Source organism: Malaclemys terrapin, chromosome 2 (assembly GCF_027887155.1).
Source record: "Malaclemys terrapin pileata isolate rMalTer1 chromosome 2, rMalTer1.hap1, whole genome shotgun sequence".
Taxonomy (NCBI): Eukaryota; Metazoa; Chordata; order Testudines; family Emydidae; genus Malaclemys; species Malaclemys terrapin.
In genome coordinates, this window is record NC_071506.1 from 242,483,354 (window position 1) to 242,509,998 (window position 26,645).

At 45.5% G+C, this 26,645-nt stretch overlaps 1 protein-coding gene across 2 annotated transcripts; it reads left to right on the top strand.

The window, feature by feature from the left end:
* The first annotated feature begins 4,571 nt into the window (after positions 1-4,571).
* Positions 4,572-21,678, top strand: MTERF1 (mitochondrial transcription termination factor 1). 2 transcript variants are annotated; one of them, XM_054020487.1, is made up of 3 exons: positions 4,572-4,660; positions 16,564-16,666; positions 19,189-21,678. In XM_054020487.1, exon 3 carries the CDS (start codon positions 19,189-19,191, stop codon positions 20,416-20,418), a length of 1,230 nt encoding a protein of 409 aa, XP_053876462.1. In that variant the 5' UTR covers positions 4,572-4,660; positions 16,564-16,666; the 3' UTR covers positions 20,419-21,678. The 2 variants fall into 2 exon arrangements, with proteins under 2 accessions (XP_053876462.1, XP_053876463.1); XM_054020488.1 differs by lacking the exon at positions 4,572-4,660 and adding an exon at positions 5,217-5,652.
* Positions 21,679-26,645: the final 4,967 nt, after the last annotated feature.

The window sequence follows — 26,645 nt, forward strand, 5'->3', positions numbered from 1 at the left end:
CTGGGAGAGGGCTGAGGCTGGGAAGGAAAGCCTGGGCTGATTGGGGAAGGCAGTAACAGCTGGGGCCACGCCCCAATCAGGCCCAGCTGGTCCCTATAAGAGGCTGTGAGCCAGAAGCCCAAACAGTCTCTCTCTGTTTGTAGAGGGAGACAGGCCTGGCTGCAGGGAGCTTGAGACAGGGTACCTGAGTGGAGCAGGGTTAGGGAAAGGCAGAGGAGCCGGAGAGCTCAAGCCTGGAAAGCCCCAGGCTGTGGCCTAGCAAAAGGCAAATAGGTACTGGGGGTTGCAGAGGGCAGCCCAGGAGTAGGCAAAGGCAACAGGTCCAAACCCAACCTTGCCAGTGATGACTAGGCTGATACTGCAGTCTGCAGGGCGTGGGGGCTAGACGATGACTGGCAGTAGCCTTATACTGAGGTGAGGTGGGGTTAGTGGGTGGGGGTTTCCCGGGGAGGGGAGGCCCTGAGAGAAAGGGGTTACTGCCAGGGGTTACTGCCAGATAACAGGGCACCGGGTCCGGGAGGGACACGGGGGCCAAGCGGTAGTGGATCACCGGCCTGCAGAGGGCGCTCTGGGCTGGATATTGAGCTAATTCCCAGAGGACATCCATCAGGAGGCGCCACAGGGGTGAGTCCAATGCGCTACAAGAAGGCATTATTTGATCAATGCCTGCTTCTGCTTCCACTGACACCAGTGAGAATTTTATAATTACATTTCAATGAGAGCATGATAGGGCTGCCAGTATTTAGCTGTCATAGTGCCTATAAGAAAGTAATTACTCATCTCCACTTTGATAAGAAGAGATAGAAAGAATGAAGGGTTAACTTGATGAATACCTCACCTCAGCTCCTGCCACAGTCTGCTACAACAGTTCTGCTCCAGCGTCCCTAGGTATCCATTACTATCTGCTCTGCAGCTGAGGTGAGTTTTGCTTTGTACTGGAGTATCTCAGTATGCTGTAGGCTGCTCTGTCACCATGGTTGCAGCAGTGATGTGTTTTAGGTAATAGTGTAAACATCTTCTCTGGACACCCCCAATCTTTACTGAAATAGAGTTTCTGTTATGCGAAATTGCTGCACAGTATTCTGGGGTCCCCTTCAAAGGCAAGCAGTAACAAAATGCAATTGCAGAATAGATAAGTGGATGGTTGGTGGTAAAGGTGCAGGTGGGGAAGCTGAGTGGATGGGACATGGAGCAGTGTTTGGGGATTTAAAGAAATGATAGAGCAGAACCTTTTCTTAAGAATCATGTTGAAAGGAATAAGTTACAAACTGGGGTTAGGATCAGGTCCACAAAGCTATTTAGGCCCCTAACTTGAAATCAATGGAAGTTAGGACCCTAAATATCTTTGAGGATCAGGGCCTAGGTAACTATTATAGAGGTTGCTCAAGGTCTGATGTGGATGTAATCATAGCTTTGTGTTTATCCACTTCTTATTTATAATTAATTTAAAAAGCAACATAAGAAGCAATATGGGCACTGAGGAAAGAAACAACTTTTAGAAAGTCAGCTAAAATAAAGTGTGGATTTTTATATGTTAATTGTAGGCCTTGTACATTAGCCAAGTTCATGTGATGTATACACAATGAAAACATTGTATAGGTCTCTCCATTGTATGTCTACTTTTATTCATTATTAAATATTAATACTCTGTACATCTAAATACATTTTGCTGAGACCTTTTTATAGTGTTCAAATTGCATCAGAACATATACACACCACATGCAGAGCTATACAAAGATAACCGCATCTGCACATTCACATGCTATATATACACGTGTTCACAAAATCATACATATAGGTATACAAGCATGCTCGCTCCATGCATCAAATATACATCTGCAAAAACATATACATAAGCACTTTACTTATATTCTGAACACTCAACATATTTATCTCCTGTTGTAAAGATATTAATCACTAACTCAGACAAATGGAATGATGCACAGATTTCTTGTAATAGTGCAGTAATACATACCCACTGAAGTAGAGTGTTGTTGTTTTCTGGATCCTGGAGTTGTACAGCTTATAGTTTGACAGATTGTAAACTCTACACATCTCTTTTTGGACATATTTGATTATTATTCCTCATCTTTTAATTAAAGAGACAAATATTTTAGGTTTGCTGAGCTGGTCACTTCTTTGATATGAATTCTGTAGCTGAAAAGAAGATTAAGACCCCCTGCAGTGTAGCAAGTTTGGTACGATGAATAATTTATTCTGAAGTATAATATATCAGGGAAGTAATTTAAGTAAGCCTGCAACTTATGCAGATAATTAATTAAGTGATCCTGGAGCACCTGACTGACATTTCCTAATTCAGTTATGTACAAAAATTCTACTTGTATCACAGATCAGTTGGTATATATAAAATATTATAGTACACTTACATCTTACTGTATGTCTGAAGTGTATACCATTGTCCCAACTTCCTTTAAATATTCAGAATAAGATTCTTTTATACTTATTGTATGGGTAGGTGTAAGTTTGCCTCCTTTTGTATTTTATCTCAATGATCATTATTTGTTTTAAATGGAATATAAAACCTCAGTTACAGTATGAAACCTTTATCACAATATCTACGTTTCCTAACAGTTTGGGGGAATGTACCAGTTTGCCAGAATAAATACCCGCCAGTGCCCTCTGCCTCCCTCCAAATGTATGCAGGCCATGCTTCATGGCAGATTAAAATGTCCACAGCAGAATGTGAGAAGCAGGGCTGGCCCTAAACCAAATGGAACCCCAGGCTAGGAGTGTCTTCATTTGTTAAACTTCTGAATACCATTTAAAGATTCCACGAGATTCTACAAAGGTCTAGGAGGTTAATGAAAAATGAATCCACATCTGGAATAGCTGAAACATTTTGCTTCAAACATTTTACTTTCCTTTCTGTTGCTAACAACAAAAACAGCACCCTGAGCTCGACACCTCCTAAGGCCAGCACCCCAGGCGGTCGCCTGGGTTGCCTGCCCTGAAATATGGCAGCGGTGAGGAGAGAAATGGCATGATCCAGAATTGATACTATGGCAGTGATCTCCAGAATTCTTAGAACTGTGACTCCTTTAGTAAATTCTGTAGGTGCTAAAATGGAGGAGACTCTCATGTGTTAGAATGTCCCCAAATATGTCAGAGAATTGAGTTGCTTTCATTATGAGAATTAGTCCTAAAGCAGTGCATCACTGGTGAGGGGGAGGAGACTCTGTTTTTTTCCGGTATTAAATTATTACGTTTAAAGGATAAGGCTTGACATGCCATCTCTATTAGTCCCATAAGAACTGGTAGGTATGGTTAAGTGTACATGGCTTAGCTTTGGTACTTAGGGGCAAATCATGCCACACCTCCTCAGGTACAAATCATTCCCAAAGGGTCATCTGCAGGGGTGTGTGTGTGTAGAGCCTGTAAATGTGGTGCACATCCCCTGCACGCTGTGGAGCTTCATGGGCGCTCCCTCCACTGCTAGTGTCCAACAGCTATACAGTGATGGGTAGGGATAGCTCAGTGGTTTGAGCATTGGCCTGTTAAACCAGGGTTGTGAGTTCAATCCTTGAGGGGGCCCACTTAGGGATCTGGGGCAAAATCAGTACTTGGTCCTGTTAGTGAAGGCAGTGGGCTGGACTTGATGACCTTGGTCCCTTCCAGTTCTAGGAGATAGGATATCTCCATTAATTTAGTTATTTATTAAAAGAGGTGGGTGGGTCAGGGCCAAGCAGCATTGGTATTCATCAGTCATTATCCCCATATGACCACTGAGGCTACTGCAGTCCTGAGGCTGAAACAGCAGCTACAGACACCTGCCCATTTATACCCAGGTTAGTTATCTGGCTGGGCATTGAGGTCAGGATTAGCCCTAATGCATTACTGGTCCTTACTGCCCTGATAAAGAATTGACACATTGGACCTAACTTTATGATAAAATTAAATAATATAAAAATTAAAATCCTTCTCTTTGTTGAATTTGTTTAAAAAAATACATTTGGCACCCAATGTGAATGTGTTGACGACAATGCATAGGGTTGCCATCCGGGATGATCCCACCCAAGCCCATACGACTGGACAGCTGGCAGCGTGTACTGAGCACCCTTACAGATTTCCTAGGGCAGCTACCTCAAAAAAGGACAATCCTGGGAAAACCTGGACAGGTGACAACCTTCTATAACAGACATGTTAGAATCCTCACTCATCCATTTAATGAGACTTTTGGGGGAAGAAATGTGATGGTGCTATATGAAGGCCAATGGCAATGTCTCTGCTCCATATTCCATATCCTCCTGGAGAGGCTTCAGACACCTGTCATCTTTGGGAAGGTTGTTAGTAGCCAACTCTTCTTTCCTACATACTCTACAAAAACATTGTGGACACCCCTCCCCCAAATCTTAAATATAGCACAAAATACCGCTGCACAAATTGCATGGTTATGCTATTTTATACTGCCATCTCCTGGTGCAGCAGTTCACTTTAACTAAAATGAGTGAAAACAGGAATCTGCTAGGTGGCAGCACTAAAACGAAAACCAAATGCTTTCTAATATCAAGTTTTCTTCTTTACTAGTTTTGACTGCTTTCTCCTTGTTAGCTTTCAACTTTAACGTAGGATGAGGAAGACTCCAGAGGGCAACGTGATGGTAAATTACACGTTTTACAGTCTTATTGCACGGGTTACTCAGGTAAGAGTCATTTTACGTTCAATCTTACTGGATGGAAAACATAAATCACATCTCGGCTATAGCGCGTTTCACCTTACTATTAGCAGAATGCAAATTGCAAAGTGAAACAAGAAATTTAAGGAAGAACGGAGCAGTGAAATGATTTAATTAAAAGGGGTTAGCTAGAATGTGCCGATTAAATGCTTGAAAATTACTCTTATGAAAGCAGCAAGGTTTTGGGGCTTGATTTAACAGGAAAAAGATTTGCTTTGCCCAATAGGAAGAGTTAGCAAGACTAAAGGGAAGTCAAAGTGGTCTTCGAATCCGAGTAAAGTGATAGGATTATCTGCGTGCAACATAAGGACTGATTCTGCTGTGTAAAATGCAACCAAGAGGGTTTAGAGCAGTATATTTATTTTGTCTTATAGTGGGGTTTCTGAAGATATTAAACTGTATTCATTAGTCTGAATTTTTGCTTGAAATTTGACTAGTGTTTCTGTGTATTGGCAAAGGTCTCATGTCTGAGCAATGTGAAATAAAAATCCCCAAATTAGGGTTGCAAACCCTCCAGGATTGTTCTGGAGTCTCCGGGAATTAAAGAGTAATCTTTAATTAAAGATTATGTCATGTGATTAAATCTCCAGGAATTCGTCCAACCAAATTTGGCAACCGCCAGTGGATGCTTAGGTCAGGGAGGTCTGGAGAGATTATTGCTTAGAATAATAGAAATAGAAATGAGCTATGCAATCATATGTCCTTTGCTATTTTGGAGGAAGGTTCTTTTTCTCTTGTCATATGAGTCAGTGCAGACAAATGGATATTTTTAGGGACAGAAAATATTTTAAAAAGGCATAATCTATAAAAAGAGCATTTGTTAGCAGCTGTTTGCAGGTTCGGGACCTTAGATTGCAAATTCTTCAGGATGGGGACTGCCTCTTTGTCACACAGCACAATGGATCTCTGGTGCAAACCGGGACATCTGAGTGCGATTGCACTGTAACTATTAAAGACTAGTAAGTTATTACTAATAAAATTTTACTAAATTATAAAGTGATATTGTGATTGCGCATCCCTTGTAAAATAAACCTTGTCTTAATTACTATTAAATTTTAGGTTTCAGAGGGGTAGCTGTGTTAGTCTGTATCAGCAAAAACAACGAGGAATCCTTGTGGCACCTTAGAGACTAACAAATTTATTTGGGCATAAGCTTTCGTGGGCTAAAACCCACTTCATCAGATGTATGGAGTGAAAAATACAGTAGGCAGGTATAAATATACAGCACATGAAAAGATGGGAGTTGCCTTACCAAGTTGGGGGTCACTGCTAACGAGGCCAATTCAATCAGGGTGGATGTAGCCCATTCCCAACAGCTGACAAGAAGGGGTGAATATCAACAGAGGGGAAATTACTTTTTGTAGTGACCCAGCCACTCCCAGTCTTTATTCAGGCCTAATTTGATGGTGTCAAATTTGCAAATTAATTCCAGTTCTGCAGTTTCTCATTGAAGTCTGTTTTTGAATTTTTTTTTTTGTTGAAGAATGGCCACGTTTAAGTCTGTTATTGAATGTCCAGGGAAATTGAAGTGCTCTCCTACTGGTTTTTGAATGTTGCATTCTGGATGTCTGATTTATGTCCATTTATTCTTTTGCGTAGAGACTGTCCAGTTTGGCCAATGTACATGGCAGAGGGGCATTGCTGGCACATGATGGCATGCAGGTGAACGAGTCCCTGATGGTGTGGCTAACGTGGTTAGGTCCTATGATGGTGTCCCTTGAATAGATATGTGGACAGAGTTGGCAACGGGGTTTGTTGCAGGGATTGGTTCCTGCGTTAGTGTTTCTGTTGTGTGGTGTGTAGTTGCTGGTGAGTATTTGCTTCAGGTTGGGGGGCTGTCTGTAAGTGAAGACTGGCCTGTCTCCCAAGGTCTGTGAGAGTGAGGGATCATCCTTCAAAATAGGTTGTAGATCCTTGATGATGCGCTGGAGAGGTTTTAGTTGGGGGTTGTAGCTGATGGCTAGTGGCGTTCTGTTACTTTCTTTGTTGGGGCTGTCCTGTAGTAGGTGACTTCTGGGTACCCTTCAGGTGGGTATTGACATTTTAAGAACGCTTGATAGAGATCCTGTAGGTGTTTGTCTCTGTCTGAGGGATTGGAGCAAATGTGTTTGTATGCAGGAACGGCGAACTGCGGCTACTGGGAGCTGTGGGTGGTCATGCCTGTGGATGGTCAGTGTAAACAAACTGTCTTGCAGCCTGCCAGCGGATTACCCTGACGGATTGTGTGCAGCCTGTGGGCTGCAGGTTGCCCATCACTGGTCTAAACCATCCAAGACAGATGGTTATCCTACTTCCTTTTGAAAACCTCCAGTGAAGAAGCACCACAAATTTAAGTAATAGGGATTTGTTCAGTGGAATTTTTAGGGTGTTTATTCTGCTCTTCAGGCATATGTGTTACTCCTGGGTGGGGAGAACAGAAGTGTGGTGACGACGCAGGAAAGGAAACAGAACGCCAGGTCTGTGGTAGCTAGAGAGCTTTACAAGCCTCTTGCAAAAAGCCTCCCAGGAAAACTTTTCCTGGGGTTTTTATTTCTCTCCTTACTTTGTTTACAACTCTTCTTAGTGGTTACATTCTTGCGCATAGAAGAGCCAGGCAGTATACATGCACATAAGATAACGAACCCATCTCTTGAGCGCGTGAACACCAGCTGCGAGGGTACAATCAAATCAGCCAAATAAGTTTCCCAAACACAAACGCTGGATTGAAGGTCACTCCTGCCTCGTAGCCATGGGAGCAGTTTGCCGCGCCTGTGGACTGGCGATTCGGGAGCTATGCATCTCTACATCTCCCCCTGTTTTATTTTATAAATGCGGTGTTTAAACAAAACACTCTCGCAGGGTAGCATACACAATGCCACTAGATTGGGTATACATTAAACAAAGCAGCAAAGTAAAACGTCAAACATCAAAACTAGGACCCCATACTATAAAAGGGTCTTCATCCACTCTAAGGGTGGCTATAACTAAATATAATCCTACCAAGGAAGAAAAACGTCTTGGCGGATGACTTAAGCATAGCATTTCAGCATATCAATTTGCTATTGCATACAAAACTATTATCAGCAAGCTTAAAACAGCACATTTCTTTCACTGTCTCACACCCCAGATGTTGCTGGGTGGTTTACAGACAGGAACAAGGCAGGTACTTAACAGACCTTGCATTTCCGGGGCAACGGCCAGGCAGAAATCAGATTGATTTAATACTTCTGCCAGGTGGACCCAGGTGTTAAACTGCAGCCGCTGCTCCATCTGGGGTTCGCCTTGGCAGCTAGGGGCCAACAGGAAACTCCCCAATACACACAAAATAAGGAGTGAATTAGCATTAAGGCAAGCTAACAATGTCACAAGGTAATTTTCTGCGGTAGGTTCTAGCTGCTGCTGCACTCGCAGCTGCTCGGCCTGCAATGAAAGGGCTTTAACCTGTCCCCAGGTTATGCGCTGCGGGGGCCCCCGCGGGGGGCGCTGGCGAGGACGCTCGGGATCCTGCAGATGTAGGTTGAACTGTGGAATGGGGTTCGATAGTCCCTGGTGCCAGGCCATCGCCGTGCCACGGGCGGACCTGTAGGAAGAGAAACGGCAGCATGCCCTCGTCCCCACGTTATAAGGGGCACTGGGCCATGCCACTGAGGGTCTGGGGCCTTGCGATATTTAACAAAGGGGCGGGGCAAGGCCTGGTAGCTGCGAAAATGACATTCTGCTGCAGAGTAGTTGTCAGTCAAATTCAAATGATTCAGGGTAAAAAGCACTGCAGCCAGCCATTCCTGGCGGGGAGGAAGGCCTACGGGAATCCCCCCTTTCTGTTTTTGGCGGACCAGGGCTTGTTTGAGCGCACGATTGGCTCGTTCCACAATGGCCTGGCCTGTGGGGTTATACGGGATACCAAACGTGTGGACAATGTCCCACGTGGTACAGAAGGAGGCAAAGGCCGAGCTACAGTAGGCGGGGCCGTTGTCGGTCTTAAGATGGGATGGGTGACCCATGATTGCCATAGCGCGAATCATGTGATTAATAACATGACGAGAGGCCTCACCCTTCTGAGGGGTGACCCACACATAATGGGAAAAGGTATCTACACACACGTGAAGATACTGCCAGGGGGCAAAGGGAGGGAAATGTGTAACATCCATTTGCCAGAGCTGGTTGGCCGAGGTTCCACGAGGGTTAACCCCTACCTCCGGGCTATTGGAGAGAGAAGCGCAAAGGTCACACTGGCGAACAATGGCCTGCGCCTGATACAATGGGAGAGTGAACTGCTTGGCAAGGGCCTTGGCGGATTGATGAAAAAAGGCGTGGCTTTTGATTGGGGAGGAAAAAATTGAGGCCACCGATTTGACCGCCTGGTCGGCCACCGTGTTGCCTTCTGTTAATAGGCCCGGTAGTGTGGTGTGACTGCGAATGTGTGCCACAAACAGTGGGCTAGAGCGGGAGGAAAGGAGCTGTTGCAGGGTAAGAAAAAGGGCCAACAAATTGTCATCACAGGAGGGCGACACATAGGAACCTGGAAGAGACTTAAGAACATTAGTAACATAAAGACTGTCAGTAATCAAATTAAAAGGGTCATCCTGGAAGCATCGGCAGGCCAGGATGACAGCAGCCAACTCTGCGCGCTGTGGGGAGCGCTGAGGCAGGGTAAAGCGGACTTGCCAAGTGCCTTGCACCTGCCAGCTGACCGCACCTCGTGTTGGGCCGCCGTCCGTAAAAAGGGTAAGTGCATCCTTAATGGGGACGGTTGACAAGGACGGCCGGAGGTGAAGGCAACGTTGTTGTAGGAATGAAAGACGGGGGTCAGGGGGAATGTGATATTTAACTTCCCCAACATAGTCAGCAAGAGACAATTGGAGGGTGGCACTGCAAGAGACAGTGCGTTCCCAGTCTTTAGCCGGGATGGGGACAATAATGGCAACGGGGTCCCAACCCAAGAGGGTACGGGACCGTTCTCGCACTTTAAAAATCAGCTCTGCGGCCTGTTGAGGGAGTGTCTGAATAGTATGCGGAGGGGAATGGGTCAAATAAATCCATTCAATTAAACGAAGACGCGCTGCCGCCCCCTCCTGGGCGAGGACAGCTGTCGGTTGTGAGAGTGTGGGAAGCAAAATGGCAAAAAGGGGCTGTTCCCTTTCTCGGCGGTCGACCCACACCTGGGCCAGGGTCTGGTTAATGAGGGTGACCGCTTGGCACTGTTCCTGGGAAACGGGAATGATATCTCCGGGGAGACGGCCCTGCCGAAGGCCAGAAAAAAGAGGGGACAGCATGGAGGTAGTCAGAGGGCAAAAAGGACGAATCCAATTAAGGGACCCCAATAACTGTTGAAGCTGTACAAACGTAAGAGGGTTGGGCAATACCAACTCGGGACAAACTGGACGGGCATATGACTGGAGCATGCGGTGACCAAAATACAAAAAGGGTGGCTGACGCTGGATCTTGTCCGGTGCCACAACCAGGCCACACGCCGCAAGCTGGTGGCGCAGTTCGTCCAGCCAGTCATCAGGGAGGACGGGGTGAGCCACCAGGATGTCATCCATGTAGTGGTAAATTAAGGCATCTGGGTGTGCTGCGCGGAAGGGCCGTAGGGCCTGCGCAACAAAATGCTGACACAAGGTGGGGCTATTCAACATGCCTTGAGGGAGCACATTCCACTGATAGCGTGGAGTGGGCTGGGAGTGATTCAAAACCGGAACAGTGAAGGCAAAGTGCACCCGGTCCTCAGGGTGCAAGGGGATGGTAAAAAAACAATCCTTTAAATCTATTACAAATAACCGGTAATCACAGGGAATAAGGTTGGGATTAGGGGTACCACACTGCAGGGGACCCATAGGCTGTATAATTTTGTTAATGGCGCGAAGGTCCTGCAGGAGGCGCCACTTGCCAGATTTCTTTTTAATCACAAACACGGGGGTATTAAAGGGGCTAGTGGACTCCTCCAAACGTCCTGCCTTCAGCTGGTCATTAACCAAGTGCTGGAGGGCCTCCAGCTTTTCTAAAGGAAGCGGCCACTGCGCAACCCATACGGGTTCGTCAGTGAGCCAACGGAGGGGGAGGGCCGTATGCCTAATCATTGATATGGATGGTGGCAGTGAACTGTGTCAATAAATCACGGCCCCACAGGTTGAGGTGGACGGGGAGAATGATAGGCCGGATACGGGCGCGGCGGATGCCTTGGGGCGCCCTAACCTCCAACCATCGGGCACTTCGTTGTGAGTCCTGTGCCCCGCCCACACCCCAAACTGCCGGAGCCTGCTCTGTGGGCCAATGGGCGGGCCACTGCGCAGCGGCAATGATGGTAATGTCTGCCCCAGAGTCGATAACACCCTCGAACGGCTGATCGTTGAGGCAGTAAATGCGTTTGGGTTGGGGTGCTCCAATGTCTTTAACAACTGCTGCCACTTGTGGGTGAATAGTGCGCTGGTCAGTGGACCCGAAGCCTCCGGTTCGGGGAACGTTTCTTCCCCCTGCCGGAAGGGAGTAGGGCACAAGTATGAGTTGCGCCCAGGCATCTCCCTGAAACAGCCGTTTCGGGAGATGACTCCACAGTTGAACATGGATAATTCCACCATAGTCCGAATCCACCACCCCAGGCACCACAAACAGGCCCTGCTTGCTGGCGGATGAGCGGGGTAGGACAAGGCCCACCATGCCCTCCGGCAGCGGGCCCTGAATCTGGGACGGCATGAGGAGGACCTCCCCGGGGAGAGTGATATCCATATTTTCCTGATTAACAAGGTCAATCCCCGCACTGCCCCTTGTGGCGGCGGGGGCGTCGTGCACGGAGAGGGGCGCGGCCTTGGGTCTCGGGCTGGTCGCAGGCCCGCCTACTAGTTTCCCGGGGGGTTGTCTCGGTTAGCAGCCAAGACCCGGCTGTCACCCCCGGCCAAGCGACACTGCGCAGCCCAATGGTAGCCCTTTTTGCATTTCGGACACAGCGTGCGGGGCCTCTGGTCTGTCCGGGGCTTGGGTTTGTTTTTACACATGCCCCCCGCAGGGGCCCGACACTCCCGCCAAAAATGTCCGGGCTTCTGGCAGTTAAAGCAGTTCCCCTGAGGCTTCTGCCCCTTGTGCAGGGCAGCTGCCAGCAGGGCCATCTGATGGGTCTGAGTGCCTACGTCAGCACACGCCTGCAGCAATTCTGCCAGGGTATACCCGGGGCGCCCGACCACTGCCTGCATGGCACGGCGGCAGTCTGCATTGGCATTTTCGTAAGCCAATTTTATCATTAGTTCAGTCTGGGCTTGCGGGTTATCAATCTGCCTCTGGACTGCCTCTTGGAGGCGGTCAATAAACTGGTGGAATGGTTCGGTGGCACCCTGCCGAGTAACCGCAAAGGACTTAGAGGACTCGCCTGCAGCGGGGACCCTGCGGAACGCGCGACGGACACACTGGCCAATGATGGGAAAAGCTATCCGGGGCGTGCCCGCCGCCTGCTCGGGGATGCTCGAAAACTGCCCTGTGCCATATAACTGCTCAGCAAGATAAGCCCCCCCACCTTGCGCTGCTGCTGCAAGCGCCTCTCGCTGGTACTCGCTATCCCACACAACGTATTGCGCGGGAGACAGCACCATGCGACACATGTCTTTCCAATCTTGGGGGAGCAAGAAGTAACCGTTTGACACACCTTCCAAGATCCCCAGGGTGAAAGTGGACCGCACCCCGGTCTCACGAACTGCCTTGCGGAGCTCGCGCAGAACTGAGTAGGGGAGAGCCTCCCAGTCCACTATCTGCCCCCCATTTCCATTATCCCGCCAAGAGACGGGAAACGCCTCGAACCCACACTTGGATTCCTCATCGGTCAAGAGACCGGCCTCACGCGCTTGCCGCACCGCCGCGGCGACAGCGCCCCCCTGCCCGACCGGTAGGCAGGGGGGCGCCGCCACGGGCGGCGGCGCAGGGAGGGTCAGCTGTGGGCAGGAGGGGGGTGGCCCATCACCTGGGGGCAAAAGGGGGACCGGCTTGGGGCTGTTGGGGCCGATCCCCTCCAGTGCCTCCTTACAACGCTGCCAGAGCAGCAGGCACTGAACTGGGGCACGGGGTTTACTATACAAGGTGATCCCAATCTGTATCCAATCAAAAAGCTGCAATGACCCGCAGTCTGGATACCAGGGGCACTGGCGATCTATTTCCCTTAGGAGGTCCTCAATATGAGCGACCGGGACAGCGACACATGATCGCTGTCGTATAATCTCTTGTAACTCTCTTGCGTGCTCCTTCTGGGCACTGGAAAGTTTCCCCCCCATACTCACGAATAAGGGGCGGCAAACAGCCGCGGGCGCGCTCGGCGTATCCAGCCGGTGAGTAGAGGGGTATCACGTCGGGGTCACCAGCTGTGGTGACGACGCAGGAAAGGAAACAGAACGCCAGGTCTGTGGTAGCTAGAGAGCTTTACAAGCCTCTTGCAAAAAGCCTCCCAGGAAAACTTTTCCTGGGGTTTTTATTTCTCTCCTTACTTTGTTTACAACTCTTCTTAGTGGTTACATTCTTGCGCATAGAAGAGCCAGGCAGTATACATGCACATAAGATAACGAACCCATCTCTTGAGCGCGTGAACACCAGCTGCGAGGGTACAATCAAATCAGCCAAATAAGTTTCCCAAACACAAACGCTGGATTGAAGGTCACTCCTGCCTCGTAGCCATGGGAGCAGTTTGCCGCGCCTGTGGACTGGCGATTCGGGAGCTATGCATCTCTACACAGAAGTTACACACCTGTACCAATGAGAGAATATTCCACTTCTTAAGATAGTTTTCATCCTTCTTGACTGTTTTTTCTTGCTATTGGTTTTCTAGTGTATGCTGGTCTGTTGAAGAAGGCTCCAATATGCCCTGGTGAGTGTGAGACTGTTAGATCAGTTATTCATGCAATTCCCTTTCATCGAGTGTTACTGTAGCATTTATCAGATTATTGCTAGTAGTGAACAGATTATGAAGTGTAACCAGAAGAAAAGCAGTCTGCAATGAAATTATGTAATTAGAATGGTTAGCTGGTATGTCCCATTGAACTCTTGGGACTAGCTGACCTGAATCCCAATAGGGATAAAATGGTTAAGGACTGCTTTTATTTTAACTAAAAGCATTGAGGTTTTGGAACTCAGTTTATCGGGACTGATACTTGCTTTCGTAACCCGCACTAAGGGATTGTGAATCTTTTAGTCTTCTGCTAATGGGTGGTAGAGGAAGATTAGGAGCCCACTACAGTTTCCAGCTATTGGAGTTTTTCTCAAGCTATAGAGGCTTACTCTCTTAGCCCTTTAGATCCAGGGTTTGAACCCTGCTGATGGCCCAGACAGGAATGTACTTTGTTCAACAGGAAGTTAGTTTGTCTAGAGGCTAGTGGAATCCTTAGTGCAATATGTCATTGAGTCAAATATTATAATTGGACTTTGAAAAGAGATAAGATAACTTCATAAGCAGTAAAAATGATTGTACTTAGACCAAGATATGGATTGTCAAATCTTGTTACATTGCATCAGCTGATCAGAGCATGGATGAGGAAGGTATTCCCTCCCATAATTAGCCAGGTGATGTGGATGAGGATAGGTTGGAGTTGCCTTCCTCTTAAGTGTCAGATATTCTCTGGGGCCAGCATATTGGATTTTGATACACATGTGGTCTGATTTGTAATTGCAAAATCTTTCTCTGAAAATCATCTTTTGATAGTTCACTGCTTGGGAAACACTATGTGCTATATGTTCTGGGGTTGGTGGATTGTCGCTGTGTTGAAAAATACAGGCTAGAAAAGGATATTTATTTTTCCTTACAGTATAATTGCTGAAACAATTAGGACTATATGTAGTAGTCTGAAACTTTTACTTGATGTTTATTATTACCCCTTTCTTGCTGGGGTGTGGAGAGTGTGACTAATAAAGTTATTCCATAAGAGGGCATCCGTATCACTTTCCTTCCAAGATGACTTTTCTTTTTCAAACAAGAAATGTAATCAGTAGTTACGGTCCTGAATCTGATCTGAATTCAGCGCCTAGAATAATATTGCAATATAGAAGTGCCAGAGCCTCTAATGAATTTTTAATGGAAAAGTTCTGGATAGAACAGAAAGATTATTATCAGTATTTAGCTAAGGAACTCTGGGGTTTGGCTATTATACTATTGTCCAAATGACCAAGAAACCATTTTATAGCGGACCCAGATTCAAAGTGGCACTTGTGTTCCACATGTTGGTAGAAATGTAGGGCCTGATCTCAGGCCCATTAAAGTCAATGGAAAAACTCCTTTTGAGTTCAACAGACTTTGGGTCAGGTTCTTAAAGCTGTATTCTGTTATTAGTGTAGACTTACTATGTATTACTGTGGGTTTCTTAAAAAATTGATTATTATGAGCCATATTGTAGTGTGTCCTGTGTGTTAGCACAAGGGAGTAATAAGGAGTAAAACAATCTTGTACCACAGCTTCCAGCACACTAGAAGGTAGCATGCTCCACAGAGCCATTACATCCCCATGTAATATACATGATGAGAAGGGACCATTGTGATAATCTAGTCTGACCTTTTATATAACATAGGCCATAGAACTTCCTCAAAATAATTCCTAGAGCAGATCGTTTAGAAAGAAACATCCAAGCTTTGATTTAAAAATTGTCAGTGATGGAGAATGCACCTTGACCCTTGGTAAATTGTTCCAATGGTTAATGACTCTCACCATTAAAAATTTACACCTTATTTCCAGTCTGAATCAGGGCCACCCAGAGGATTCAGGGGGCCTGGGGCAAAGCAATTTTGGGAGCCCCTTCCATTAAAAAAAAGCTGCAATATTATAGAATACTATATTCTTGTGGGGGCCCCTGTGGGGCCCGGGGCAAATTGCCCCACTTACCCGCCCCTCTGGGCAGCCCAGGTCTGAATGTGTCTAGTTTCAACTTCCAGCTATTGGATCATATACCTTTTGCAGCTAGACTGAAGAGCCCATTATTAAATACTTGTTCCCTATGTAGATACTTTTGAACTGTAATCGTCACCCCTTAACCTTTTCTTTGTTAAGACAAATAGATTGAGTTTTTGAATCTGTCACTATAAAGCACGTTTTCTAATCCTCTAATCATTTTCTCTGAATCTGGCTGCTGGGCTACTCCACAGGCAACAAAACAATTCATTGCCCCTTGGTTGGGTCCAGACTATAATGTGATGATCTTGCTCCATGTAGCAGAGGCTCACAAGCCGCTACTGCTTGAGCTACTGACTTCATATTTACAGGTTTCAGAGTAGCAGCCGTGTTAGTCTGTATCCGCAAAAAGAACAGGAGTACTTGTGGCACCTTAGAGACTAACATATTTATTAGAGCATAAGCTTTCGTGGACTACAGCCCACTTCTTTGGATGCATCTAGAGTGGAATAAATATTGAGGAGATATATATACACACACATACAGAGAGCATGAACAGGTGGGAGTTGTCTTACCAACTCTGAGAGGCCAATTAAGTAAGAGAGAAAAACTTTTGAAGTGATAATCAAGATAGCCCAGTACAGACAGTTTGATATATCTTGATTATCACTTCAAAATTTTTTTTCTTTTACTTAATTGGCCTCTCAGAGTTGGTAAGACAACTCCCACCTGTTCATGCGGGGGTGTGTGTGTGTGTGTGTGTGTATATATGTGTATATATATGTGTGTGTGTATATATATATATATATATATATATATATATATATATAAAATCTCTCCTCAATATTTATTCCACTCTATATGCATCCGAAGAAGTGGGCTGTAGTCCACGAAAGCTTATGCTCTAATAAATTTGTTAGTCTCCAAGGTGCCACAAGTACTTCTGTTCTTTTTTCATATTTACTGTTATTCTAAGAATTGGCTTGGATTGTTAATCTGCATAACATTGTCTGGCAGTTTGATTTACATTTTTTTCTTCCTCCTGCAGTGAATGGAAAAGGATTTATATATGTGCGATCCAGGTACTGAAAAATACCAAGAGGTTGTTTGCACACACTCAAGGTGTTAAGGCTGGGCCACTACTATTAAAGGTGAGTCAGGCAGTCTACGTTCATTTTTGTATGTTTAACTGTATTAGATTCAGATGTAAAAACCACCTCTTATGGCAGTTTGAATTAAAACCATCTTGATGCCTTCTAAGAGGGAAGAAATTGATGGATGAAATTTCTATTTCCCCACCCTCTAAGCTGTTTCTTCCATATCCAACCTGCCTTCAGCAAGGGAAGTGGGGAGATGAAGGTCTGCGTGGCTGGTTTCTAGCCCATGTGAAACCAGACATGGCTCTCCATGTCCACCTTCACTTTCTCCTATTCCTTTGCAGTGGCTGGCACTTCTTATTTTGTTTTTTGAAGGGAGGTTTTTTGCTTGTTCTGTGTCAGGGGTGAGGCATAATGTCTACAGTATTACAGTTACAGTGTGGGGCATGCCCATCTGTGCCCCTCCTGACCCCTCTGTTCATTAATGCAGAATTACAGAGAGGTTGCATGCTCCTTATTCAGTCCCTCCCCACCATTATTTTTGGAGGACACAGCTGTCTGCTCCCCTTCTATCTCTGGGTGGCACAATGGCGTCTATCCTTCCCTTCTCCCATTGTTGATGCAGGATGTTGTTGGTAGGAGTGCTTGATCCTTTCCGTACTCTCGGGGCCTCTGGTGATGTTCCCCATTGCACCACGGCTGCTGAAGAATTTTTCTTTTCAGCATTTGAAATACTTGCTCCTTCCTGTCTCAGGAGCCCTAACCCTTGTAATAACACTTGAGAGGGAGCCCATCAGGGTTCCCTCTTGGCAGCCAGAAGTGTCTGGGAGCTCCTAACTCTCCCCCTCCCTTATTGTAAATAAACCCATAGAAGCTACAAGTGCCGCTCATCCTTATTTATTACACAATAAGAGTCTGGCACATGCCAACAGTTTAACTATTTTTTTTATGTAAAAATGGTTTTGATTTTTAAAACTCTGGAAATTTGCCAGGAATTAATCCCTAACGGGGCCGGAGTCCATTCTGCTATTTTGAAAAATGTTTTGCAGCACCTGAGATTTTTAACTTTTGAAACTACCTTTTCATATTGTGTTTATATCAACATTTAAAACTCCCAATTCTGATGAATAGGAGAAAGATTCTATTCACTTCAGTGGGGTGTTTGTGTCACTTGTTGAGGATTTCTGACATGAATTTGTGGCACTAAGAGACTGACATAATTTTCTGACTTGCTTGGCTTAGTTTGACTGTATTGGAAGACCTAACAGCTGGGGATTTTAAATGACCAGCCTTCTGCAAAGGTTCCAAGAAATGACCTATATTGTAAGTCCCCTTTTTGTGAAGGGGACACAAAAAACTTGTTCATCTTTTTTAACTTCCATTTTTGATCAGATGGCATTAAAACTTGTTACTGTACTTAGACTGTGTACAGACAATTGATTGGTTACAAGAGAGTTATATTTATAAACCCAAGTGTCAGCATCAAAGTCGGGCCTTGCAATGCCTGATATCTTCTTGGCTGTAATATGCTGAATCAGATGAGGGGCTTTGTGGCTCAGGATAGTGGTGTAGTGTGTTATATGGAAGAAACAGCTTAGAGGGTAGGGAAATAGAAGAAGCAAGGATGAAAAGGAAAAAATACAACCAACTTACCCAGAACTCAACATGAAATTGACCAGAATACACACACAAACTTCAGTTCTTGGGGGATTTGTGATTTTCAACTTCCCAACTCTTTGTGGAGAACTATTCCTTGAGAAACCGTTTCAAATGTTAGCAACTATGAAAGGAGACAGGGTTGGATGTGGTGAGATGTCCGTCTTATGCAAACTTTTCTTGCCGAGTCCTCCCCTTGGGTGAGATTCTTACTCCTGCACCAATTGCTCTATGCTGAATAAAGGGACCAGAGTAGTATAAAGGGGCCTAAAAGCCCCAGGTCCAGCTGGGGGAGAGCTCCTTTGGAACAAGAGCTGGGGGAAGAGAGCTGTAGGCTGTCCTCCTAGGACCCTTCTCAAGCCCATATGTAGGGGTTGTGCTGGGGAAATGGCTGCGGCTGGAAGAGGAATGTTTGGAGTGAGGCATATGGGAAATTCTGGGCAGCACTACTGCTCGGGGAGTCTACCATAATGTAGACAGACCTCCAGGGCTTCCTGAGGAACACTTCAGCCATCAGAGCAGTCCAGAATCGGGAGCGTGCAAAGCTGGTTTAAAGCTACCCTAGCTTCCCACCTGGGCTGTCTGTACCGTGCCTCTTAAGAGATGGAAGCCTGAAACTTACTCCTTTAATGTAACTGAACATTTTATTCTAGTTTCATGGTAGTAATCCTGTACACTTCTGTTCACCTGCCACCAGAATTTTAAATAAATGAATTTTAAACAATTTATTGAATTTGCTAATTTATAGGGTTTTTTTAGCTAGATCTTTTAACTAAATAATTAGATATTCCTACTTGGGCAGGTTATTTTTTATTTTTTTTAAGCTCTAACTATTTAAAAATAAACATCCATATTCTTCATTTAGTGTCCAGTAGCTGTGCATAATGACTGTTTTTTCTCCCCCTCGCCTCCCCCCTCAGATGCTAAACAGTGGACATACAGTACTACAAAGATATTTGCAGAAGCTGATCCCTATGGCAGCCAGGGGACTGTTGCACACGAAAAACTCAAGTCTTTACAATATGAATTGTTTCTGGCTGATTAGATTTTCAACAGAGATTGTGCTCAGACCTGTGTCTTCTAGGCACTTCTATCTGAAGACAGAGAGTGCTAATGCAGACTCATGCCAGGAGAATGGCATTCTAGTAAACAATCTGGCATGCATGGGAGTGGATGTCAAAATGGTGAGAAGGCGACAACCTGGAATTCTGAAGAAGCAGATCACAAATGAAGAGGACCTCAAAAGGTTTCTGCAAAGCAAAGGGGCTACTAATGAAGTCATTGCCAGCATCATCTCACGTTATCCACGGGCCATCACGCGTTCCTATGAGTCTCTCGAAAAACGTTGGGAACTTTGGAGAAGTATTTTGATGACTGATTTGGAAATTGTAAATATTCTGGGACGTTCTCCTGAGTCCTTCTTTCGTTCCAGTAATAACATCAATATGGAGAAAAATATTACATTTTTCTGTTCTCTTGGGCTAACCTCTAAACACCTTTGCAATATGTTGACCAGAGCACCTCGGGTGTTTTCTAACAGAGTGGAGCTGAATAAGCAGATGACTGACCTCCTGCATGAGATCTGTTTATCTTTAGGTGGTGAAAACCCAAATGATTTTGTGAAGCACATCATTTCTAAAAATGTCTTCATCCTCCTGCGGAGCAGCAAGCAAGTGAACGCAAACTTTGAGTTCCTGCAATCATCTTTCCATCTGAGCAATGAGGAATTACTAGCTCTGCTACATGGTGGTGGAGCTGACATTTTGGACTTATCTAATGAATATATAAAAAAAAACTTTACAAATGCTAAAGGGAAGCTGTTATCTCTTGGGTGCACTGAAAGAGAGGTGGATAGATTTTTCATTAGCTATCCAAGTGTGCTCTTTCTTTCATCCAAGAACCTCAGTGATAAAATAGATTGCCTCTTGCAAGCAAAGGTTCACATTAAACAAATAGTTGAAATGTCTCGCATTCTGGATATAAGTATCAGTACTATAAGAAGCAAAGTCAAGGAACTGGAAAAAACTAGTTATGACCTCAGAACCAATGGAATTGGCATCCTTTCTTTAAGTAAAAAGAGATTTGAAGCTAAATTGGAAAAATTACATAGTGCACAGCGATTAATCAAGAGGACAGAATCCATTCTGTGAGAATACAGGGTCAGATTTTGAAATTAAAAAACTTGAAAAAGGGTCCTGTTTTGTTATTCTGAAACTTATTTCAAAATCATTTATGGTCACTTAGCACTGCTTATTTAGGATAAGTAAATTCTCAGCTATCACTAGCAGGGTGCTATAGGGTGACCAGGAGAACCGTTTGGTGTGTTGCTTACCAGTTGTGATGGTAGTGGATCACAGATATTGAAAAGAGTGAGACTGGTTTAGAGTGTACACCAGTTGGAGGAGATAATAGAGGTATGCAGAATAATGAATGGTACAGAGAAGATAAGTCAGGTATACTATTTGCCCTTTCTTCCATACAAAAGCAAGGGATCATTCATACCCTCGATTCTGGAACTGGCTTAGCACAGGCTAACCCAGGGGTAGGCAACCTATGGCACGTGTGCCGAAGGCGACACACAAGCTGATTTTCAGTGGCACTCACACTGTATGGGTCCTGGCCACCAGTCCAGGAGGTTCTGCATTTTAATTTAATTTTAAATAAAGCTTTTTAAACATTTTAAAAACCTTATTTACTTTACATCTATAATATATAACTAAACTATTGACTTATAGAAAGAGACCTTCTAAAAATGTTAAAATGTATTACTAGCACGCAAAACCTTAAATTAGAGTGAATAAATGAAGACTCGGCACACCACTTCTGAAAGGTTGCCGACCCCTGGTAACCATTGCATCCATTTGAAACCCCATTGCCCCATTGCAGGAGCCAGTTGTTGGACTGGGGTATTCTATTATTTCTTTACATTGCTTCATCTTATCACAGATAAGTAAGATCTAGGAGCCTGTGTCCTTGATAAATACATTGAAAGGTCTGTTGATAAGGATTGGTATAAATGTAGTCTTTATGATAGAAGCATGTCTCTGTAAGCCTATAAAATCTAATAATATGAAGTGTTGGCTTCAATCTAACAGGCATACTTAGAAGGGCAGCTTCCTTTACAACAGTTAGTAAAGGGATGTGACATCAAAGTATTGTCCACAGCCTAATGACTTGATGACAGATGAGTCATTAAATGCTACAGAAGTCTCTCAGATGAGGACAAATGTACTTGGCATTTGCAAATCGTAGATACTTTAAGGAGGTAGCTCCTAAATGCAGAAAACTAACGTGACATTATTCCTTGAAGCATAATAGAAACTGATTTTGATCTTAAGAACAGGTAATTCTGTTTATTTCAAGTTTATAATGACACATTTTCCCCACCTAATTACATGATCTAAGGATTTATATATGTTTACATATGTTTCTTACCCTTTGATCACGCATCTAGTCCTCTTGCTTTAACTAGGTGTAAGTAAGTGTCTATTTTTTTCACTCCCTCCTTTGCAGGAAGAGGGTGAAGTCAAAGAACCTGGATCCTCATTCTGAAGTCTAAGAAAAAATTCAGTAGGTACCTGCTTGTATTTGCAGGTTTTGGCACTTAAATTTGATCTTGAATTCTCAGGGTCCTGGGAAATGTACATTTTATTTGAGTATAAATTTAAATGTTTACAAGAGAAGCATTACTTACTAATTAGATTTTCAGTAGAGATTGCACTCAGATCTGTGTCTTCTAGGCATTTCTGTCTGAAGATAAAGTGCTGATGCAGAGTCATGTCAGGAGAATGTTTACTAGAATGCCAATCTGGCATGCATAGGAGTGGATGTCAGAATGGTAAGAAGGTGACAACCCAGAGTTCTGAACATTAAGATTACTTCTGGTTAAATTAACAAAGCTTATTTATTTTTCTGCTATGTTTCTACAATTATTCCTCCCTTCTTAGGAACTGTGATAGGGTGCTCGGAGGGCCAGGTGTCCTAGTGGTTGGCACATCTGACTTCTGGCCTCTTGCCCCGTGTGTGGAATACATTATAAGGTAATGTGTGAATGTGTGCCACCAGTAGAAACAAAAAACCTAGATACTCCAGCCAGGACAGGTTAGGCATTTTAAAACTCACTACTCAAAGAATTAAATTTTAAGTGTGAGAGAAATAAAAATTATGAAATGCACAGACCAGTCAAAGCAAAAATAACATACTTTTAAAGAATAAAATTACAGTGAATATATGTGCTTTGCAGGAAGTACCAAGAAGTAACAACAAAAGTATGTGTTGGGAGGTGAGTGGGAAATGCGGTGTGTGTGTGACACAGAGACAGTGTGTGTGCTGGCTGCTGGGGAATTTTCTGAGACACACCATGCGCTGTTTCTTTAGAGCATTAACCGAAAACTCTCCCGTTCTGTGGAGATGGGATACATGGTGATGGGGAGACTGACTCTGTGTGTGTGTGTGTGTGTGTGTGTGTGTGTGAGAGAGAGAGAGAGAGAGAGAGAGAGAGTGGGCTGCTGGGGAAGTCTCTTTAATAACTCACTCACTCACCCAGAAGGCTCATTCAGACTACAGCAGCTCTCTCCTGCTCAAGTCCTGAGCCCTATCCCCTCTCCCCTGTTCTCTGGAGATGGGATACAGGGGCAGGGGGAAGGAGACGCCCTGACATCAGCACCCCCTCTGCTCTGCACAGCCAGCAGGAGGGTCCCGGGAGCAGCTGCAGGAGCAACATGGCTGCAAAGCAGCAGGGTGGGGGGGAAGGGAGGGGCACCTGAACACATGCTGGCGGATGTGCATGGCTCTGCTAATCAAGTGCATGGCCCTTGACTCACTCCTGGGTGGCCGCCCTACTCCGCAGCTTAGAGGGAACACAGACAGTGACAGTCTCCCATACAATAGCTTGAACAGGAGAAGCCTGTGGATGCCTGGGGCACCTTATGGATGGTGAAGAGGAGAGGTGGGAGCAGGCTGTCCCAGTGTTGGGTGATCAGTGACTACAAACTTTGTCAACATGTTCTTTAATGTCTTGTTGAAGCATTCCACCAATCTGTTGGTTTGAGGATGATATACAGACATTTTCAAAGACTTGACCTGTAGCAGGCCACAAAGCTCTTTAATTAATTGTGAGGTAAAGTTGGTTTCCTGATCCCTTAGCATCTCCTTGGGGATCCCCAGGCAGGAAAAAACCTTGTGGAGCTCACTGATGATGACAGCTGCAGTTGGTCAGAGAAGGATGCTTCGGGGTATCAGGTGGCATAATCTAGGATCACCAGGATGTATTTTTTTTCTGGCTGCAGACTTTTCTAATGTGCCCACCAGCTCCCTGGCTATTCTTTTCAAAGGACACTCCTATAATGGGCAGTGGTACTAGAAAGGCCTTTGGGATGTTTTTCTGACCTGTCCACTGGCACTGGGGGATGAATGCAACTTTAAGTGGATGCCCGGCCAGTAGAACCATATAGTCACTCTGTCGAGTGTCTTTTCTCTCCCCAAGTGCCCTATGCATGGTATTGGATGGGCCATTTGGAATACCCCCTTTGGAACTACCAGATGGATTCCCACTCTTCCCCCCCCCCCCCCTTGGAATCTTTCATGGCCTGGTATGTCTTTCCTCAACCAGCTCAAAATGGGGCCACCATTTCAAGAGTGGGGGTCTAGTACTATGCTGTACACATGGGCAATCTGGTCATAAATCTGACCCAAGGTTGGGTCATTGTTTTTGTACCAAGTCCGGTCTCACCTGCCAGTACATCGCCATTGAAGGGCAGTGGTGGACCTTACTGCCCTGGTTAGGCACTGATGAGTGGTCATTGTACCCTCCCAGTTCCCCGGGACCCCATTAGCTGGATTTGGGGGTTGGTAGTATGTGGTCCCTGGGGCTTGCTGGGCTGGTCTTTAGTGTTTCTGCTTTGGACCCAAGGGCCGTCAGCTAGTTCTTTGCTAGCCCAACGGCTTCTGCAAGCATTTTGAGACAGTACCTCACCACGCATTCACACCCACGGGGAGGATCTGCATGAAGTGCTCCATGACAACATTCTCCGTCACCTGAACCCCACTGCAGCCCTCTGCCTACAGCCACTTCCAGCAATGTTCTTTCAAATTCTAGGTGACCGCCTTGGGCTGAGCCCCAAGCAGGAATTCCTAAAAGCAGAACCACTGCTGGTGGGTTATGGGAGATATGTTCAGGGTGTCCAGGACAGCTGCCTTGACTTGGGTGTAATCCTAAGCAGGCACCACGAGGCCCTGGTACGTGGCCTGGGTCAGGGCCCTCAAGTAGAGGGCTAGTAGGGTGGCAGAGCTTTCCACTGACCATTGAACCCTAGTGGTGACTTTCTCAAACATGACGAGGAATGCCTCTGGGTTGTTCATGGGCCCCATCTTTGTCAGTTTCACCAGCTTTGATGGCATTGGGTGGCACTTCCCTTTCCATTGGTGAGACTTGCTGCTGCCATAGGCGGCTGTAGGAGCACCGTCATCTGCTGGATGAGCCACTGCTGCTGTACCATCATTTCTTTAATCGGCTGCTGTTACTGCTGTTTGGAGGCTGAATGGCGAGCTGCTGGAGCAGTTGGTTTTGCTGGTGCTGTTGTTCGGCTGCCTGCTATTGTTGGTTTTCCAAGACCCAGGCCAGCAATGTCTCAAAATCCATTTTTGCCCCCCCCCGGTCGGTCGGTCTCTCTTTTTGTCCTACTTTCAGGACTAGGACTCTGCTACCCACATTCTCCACCACCTAGGATAGGGGACTTGGAGTACTGAGTGGACTAGTGGTTAGTACACCTAACTTTCAGCCTCTTGCTCCTCTGTCTGGGTGGAAGAGGTGCCTGTTCCTGATCTTAAGCAGGGAATCTTTTACTTTCCATCTGCTTCTGGGCCTCAGGCCCCAGACCTGGGCCATTCCTCTCTACTGGGTCCCAGTCCAGAGTCCTGGTGAAAAGCAGCACTGGCATGGTCCTCCCTGCAGCAAGTCCCAGTTTGCTTTGCTAGGCTACTTCCTACCAATAGGTCCCTTCAGTTTGGGGCATGGCCCCTATAGTCCAACCAGCTAGTAACTCAGCAAAGAAAGAATCCAAAGAAGCAGGGCCCTGCTGGACCTACAAGTTCTCAGAATGGGAAAGTGGTGGTGGCTAGAGAATGCATTACCTGGGGGGTCTCTTACCCACTCCATGGTCCCCTCACAGGCTCAATCTTCTGTCTGGCTTCTTCTCTCTTGCAGTCTGTCCACAACTGTTTACCTGGATTTCTTAGTTCCCCTTTATTTAATGCTCCTCCAATTGAAGCCTGCTCTGCAAGCCTAGAGTGTGGGAGCTGCCAGGACCCAGTATTGCCTTTTAATCCCTTCAGGTCCAGTGTGGAGTTTGTATACCCCATCATAGGAACAGAAAAACTTTTGGGCCTAATCCTTTTGAGCTCAACAGGAGGATTTCAGTATTAAAAAAATATAGGATTGGATTGCTGCTGGGTTTGACAGAATGCTTTAGTCTTGTTTTGGTTTTGACATTTTTGGATCAAAACAGTTATGATTGGAAGGTAGCCCTAGTTTAGATTGGGGAGCCTAGCAGGGCCCCGTTGGTCCTACCTCTGCTCTGCTCTAAAAATCACTCTGAGACCTTCTGGCTCAGCAGTCAACGGTGCAATTCCCACCACATAGAGCTTGGAGGTTTCAGCCTTAGGGACTTCTCAGTCTCTGTAACCAAGAACAAAGGGTTACTACTCTTTGGCTTCCCCTTTTTAGCTTCCTTCCCCTGAGGCTTTTATGCAGCCCCAGGCTAATTAGGCTGGCAGCTGTTTCCCCTTTGCCAATCAGGCGCAGGTTTCTTTAGGAAGCTCCAATCTAACTCCCTTAATTAGAGCTGGTGTGGCAAAGGGCTGGCTCAGGAGTCCTAGCCCAGCACCCTGTCACAGGAAGTCAGAACTCTATGGCATAAGGGAATTTTTAGCCCTTAGCTCCTTATTTACAGGGACAGGTGATAAGCCATATGCAGCAAAATGCATCATCATTCCTCTGAAATAAACAGAATGATCTGTCTTTAAAATCAAAGGTAATCTCTCTTTGCTGTACAATCTGATATTGCCTTAGGAGGGCACACGCGAAAAGTCACCAGATGATGTAACTTTATTCCTGCTGGTGTTATTTTCAGTGATGGGATTTAGAAAATGGAGTTCTTAAAGATCAACAGGGCAGGGTGTAAATATCTGGGCAATTTCAGTAGCTTTTATGCCATGCATTTGTTTTTCTTTACTGTTAACATGTTGTATCATTTATCAAGATAAGTTAGTATAGGCTATGCTTTTAAAATGGTGTAAAATAATTTTAATGGCTCTAATAACAACTTCAGATTAATGCTGGAAAACAGATACTCCAAAATGTCAAACTGTGTATGTATTT

Excerpts from the sequence above, each read along its gene's own strand:
- MTERF1 (XM_054020487.1), top strand. The coding sequence starts at position 19,189 with ATGCTAAACAGTGGACATACAGTACTACAAAGATATTTGCAGAAGCTG.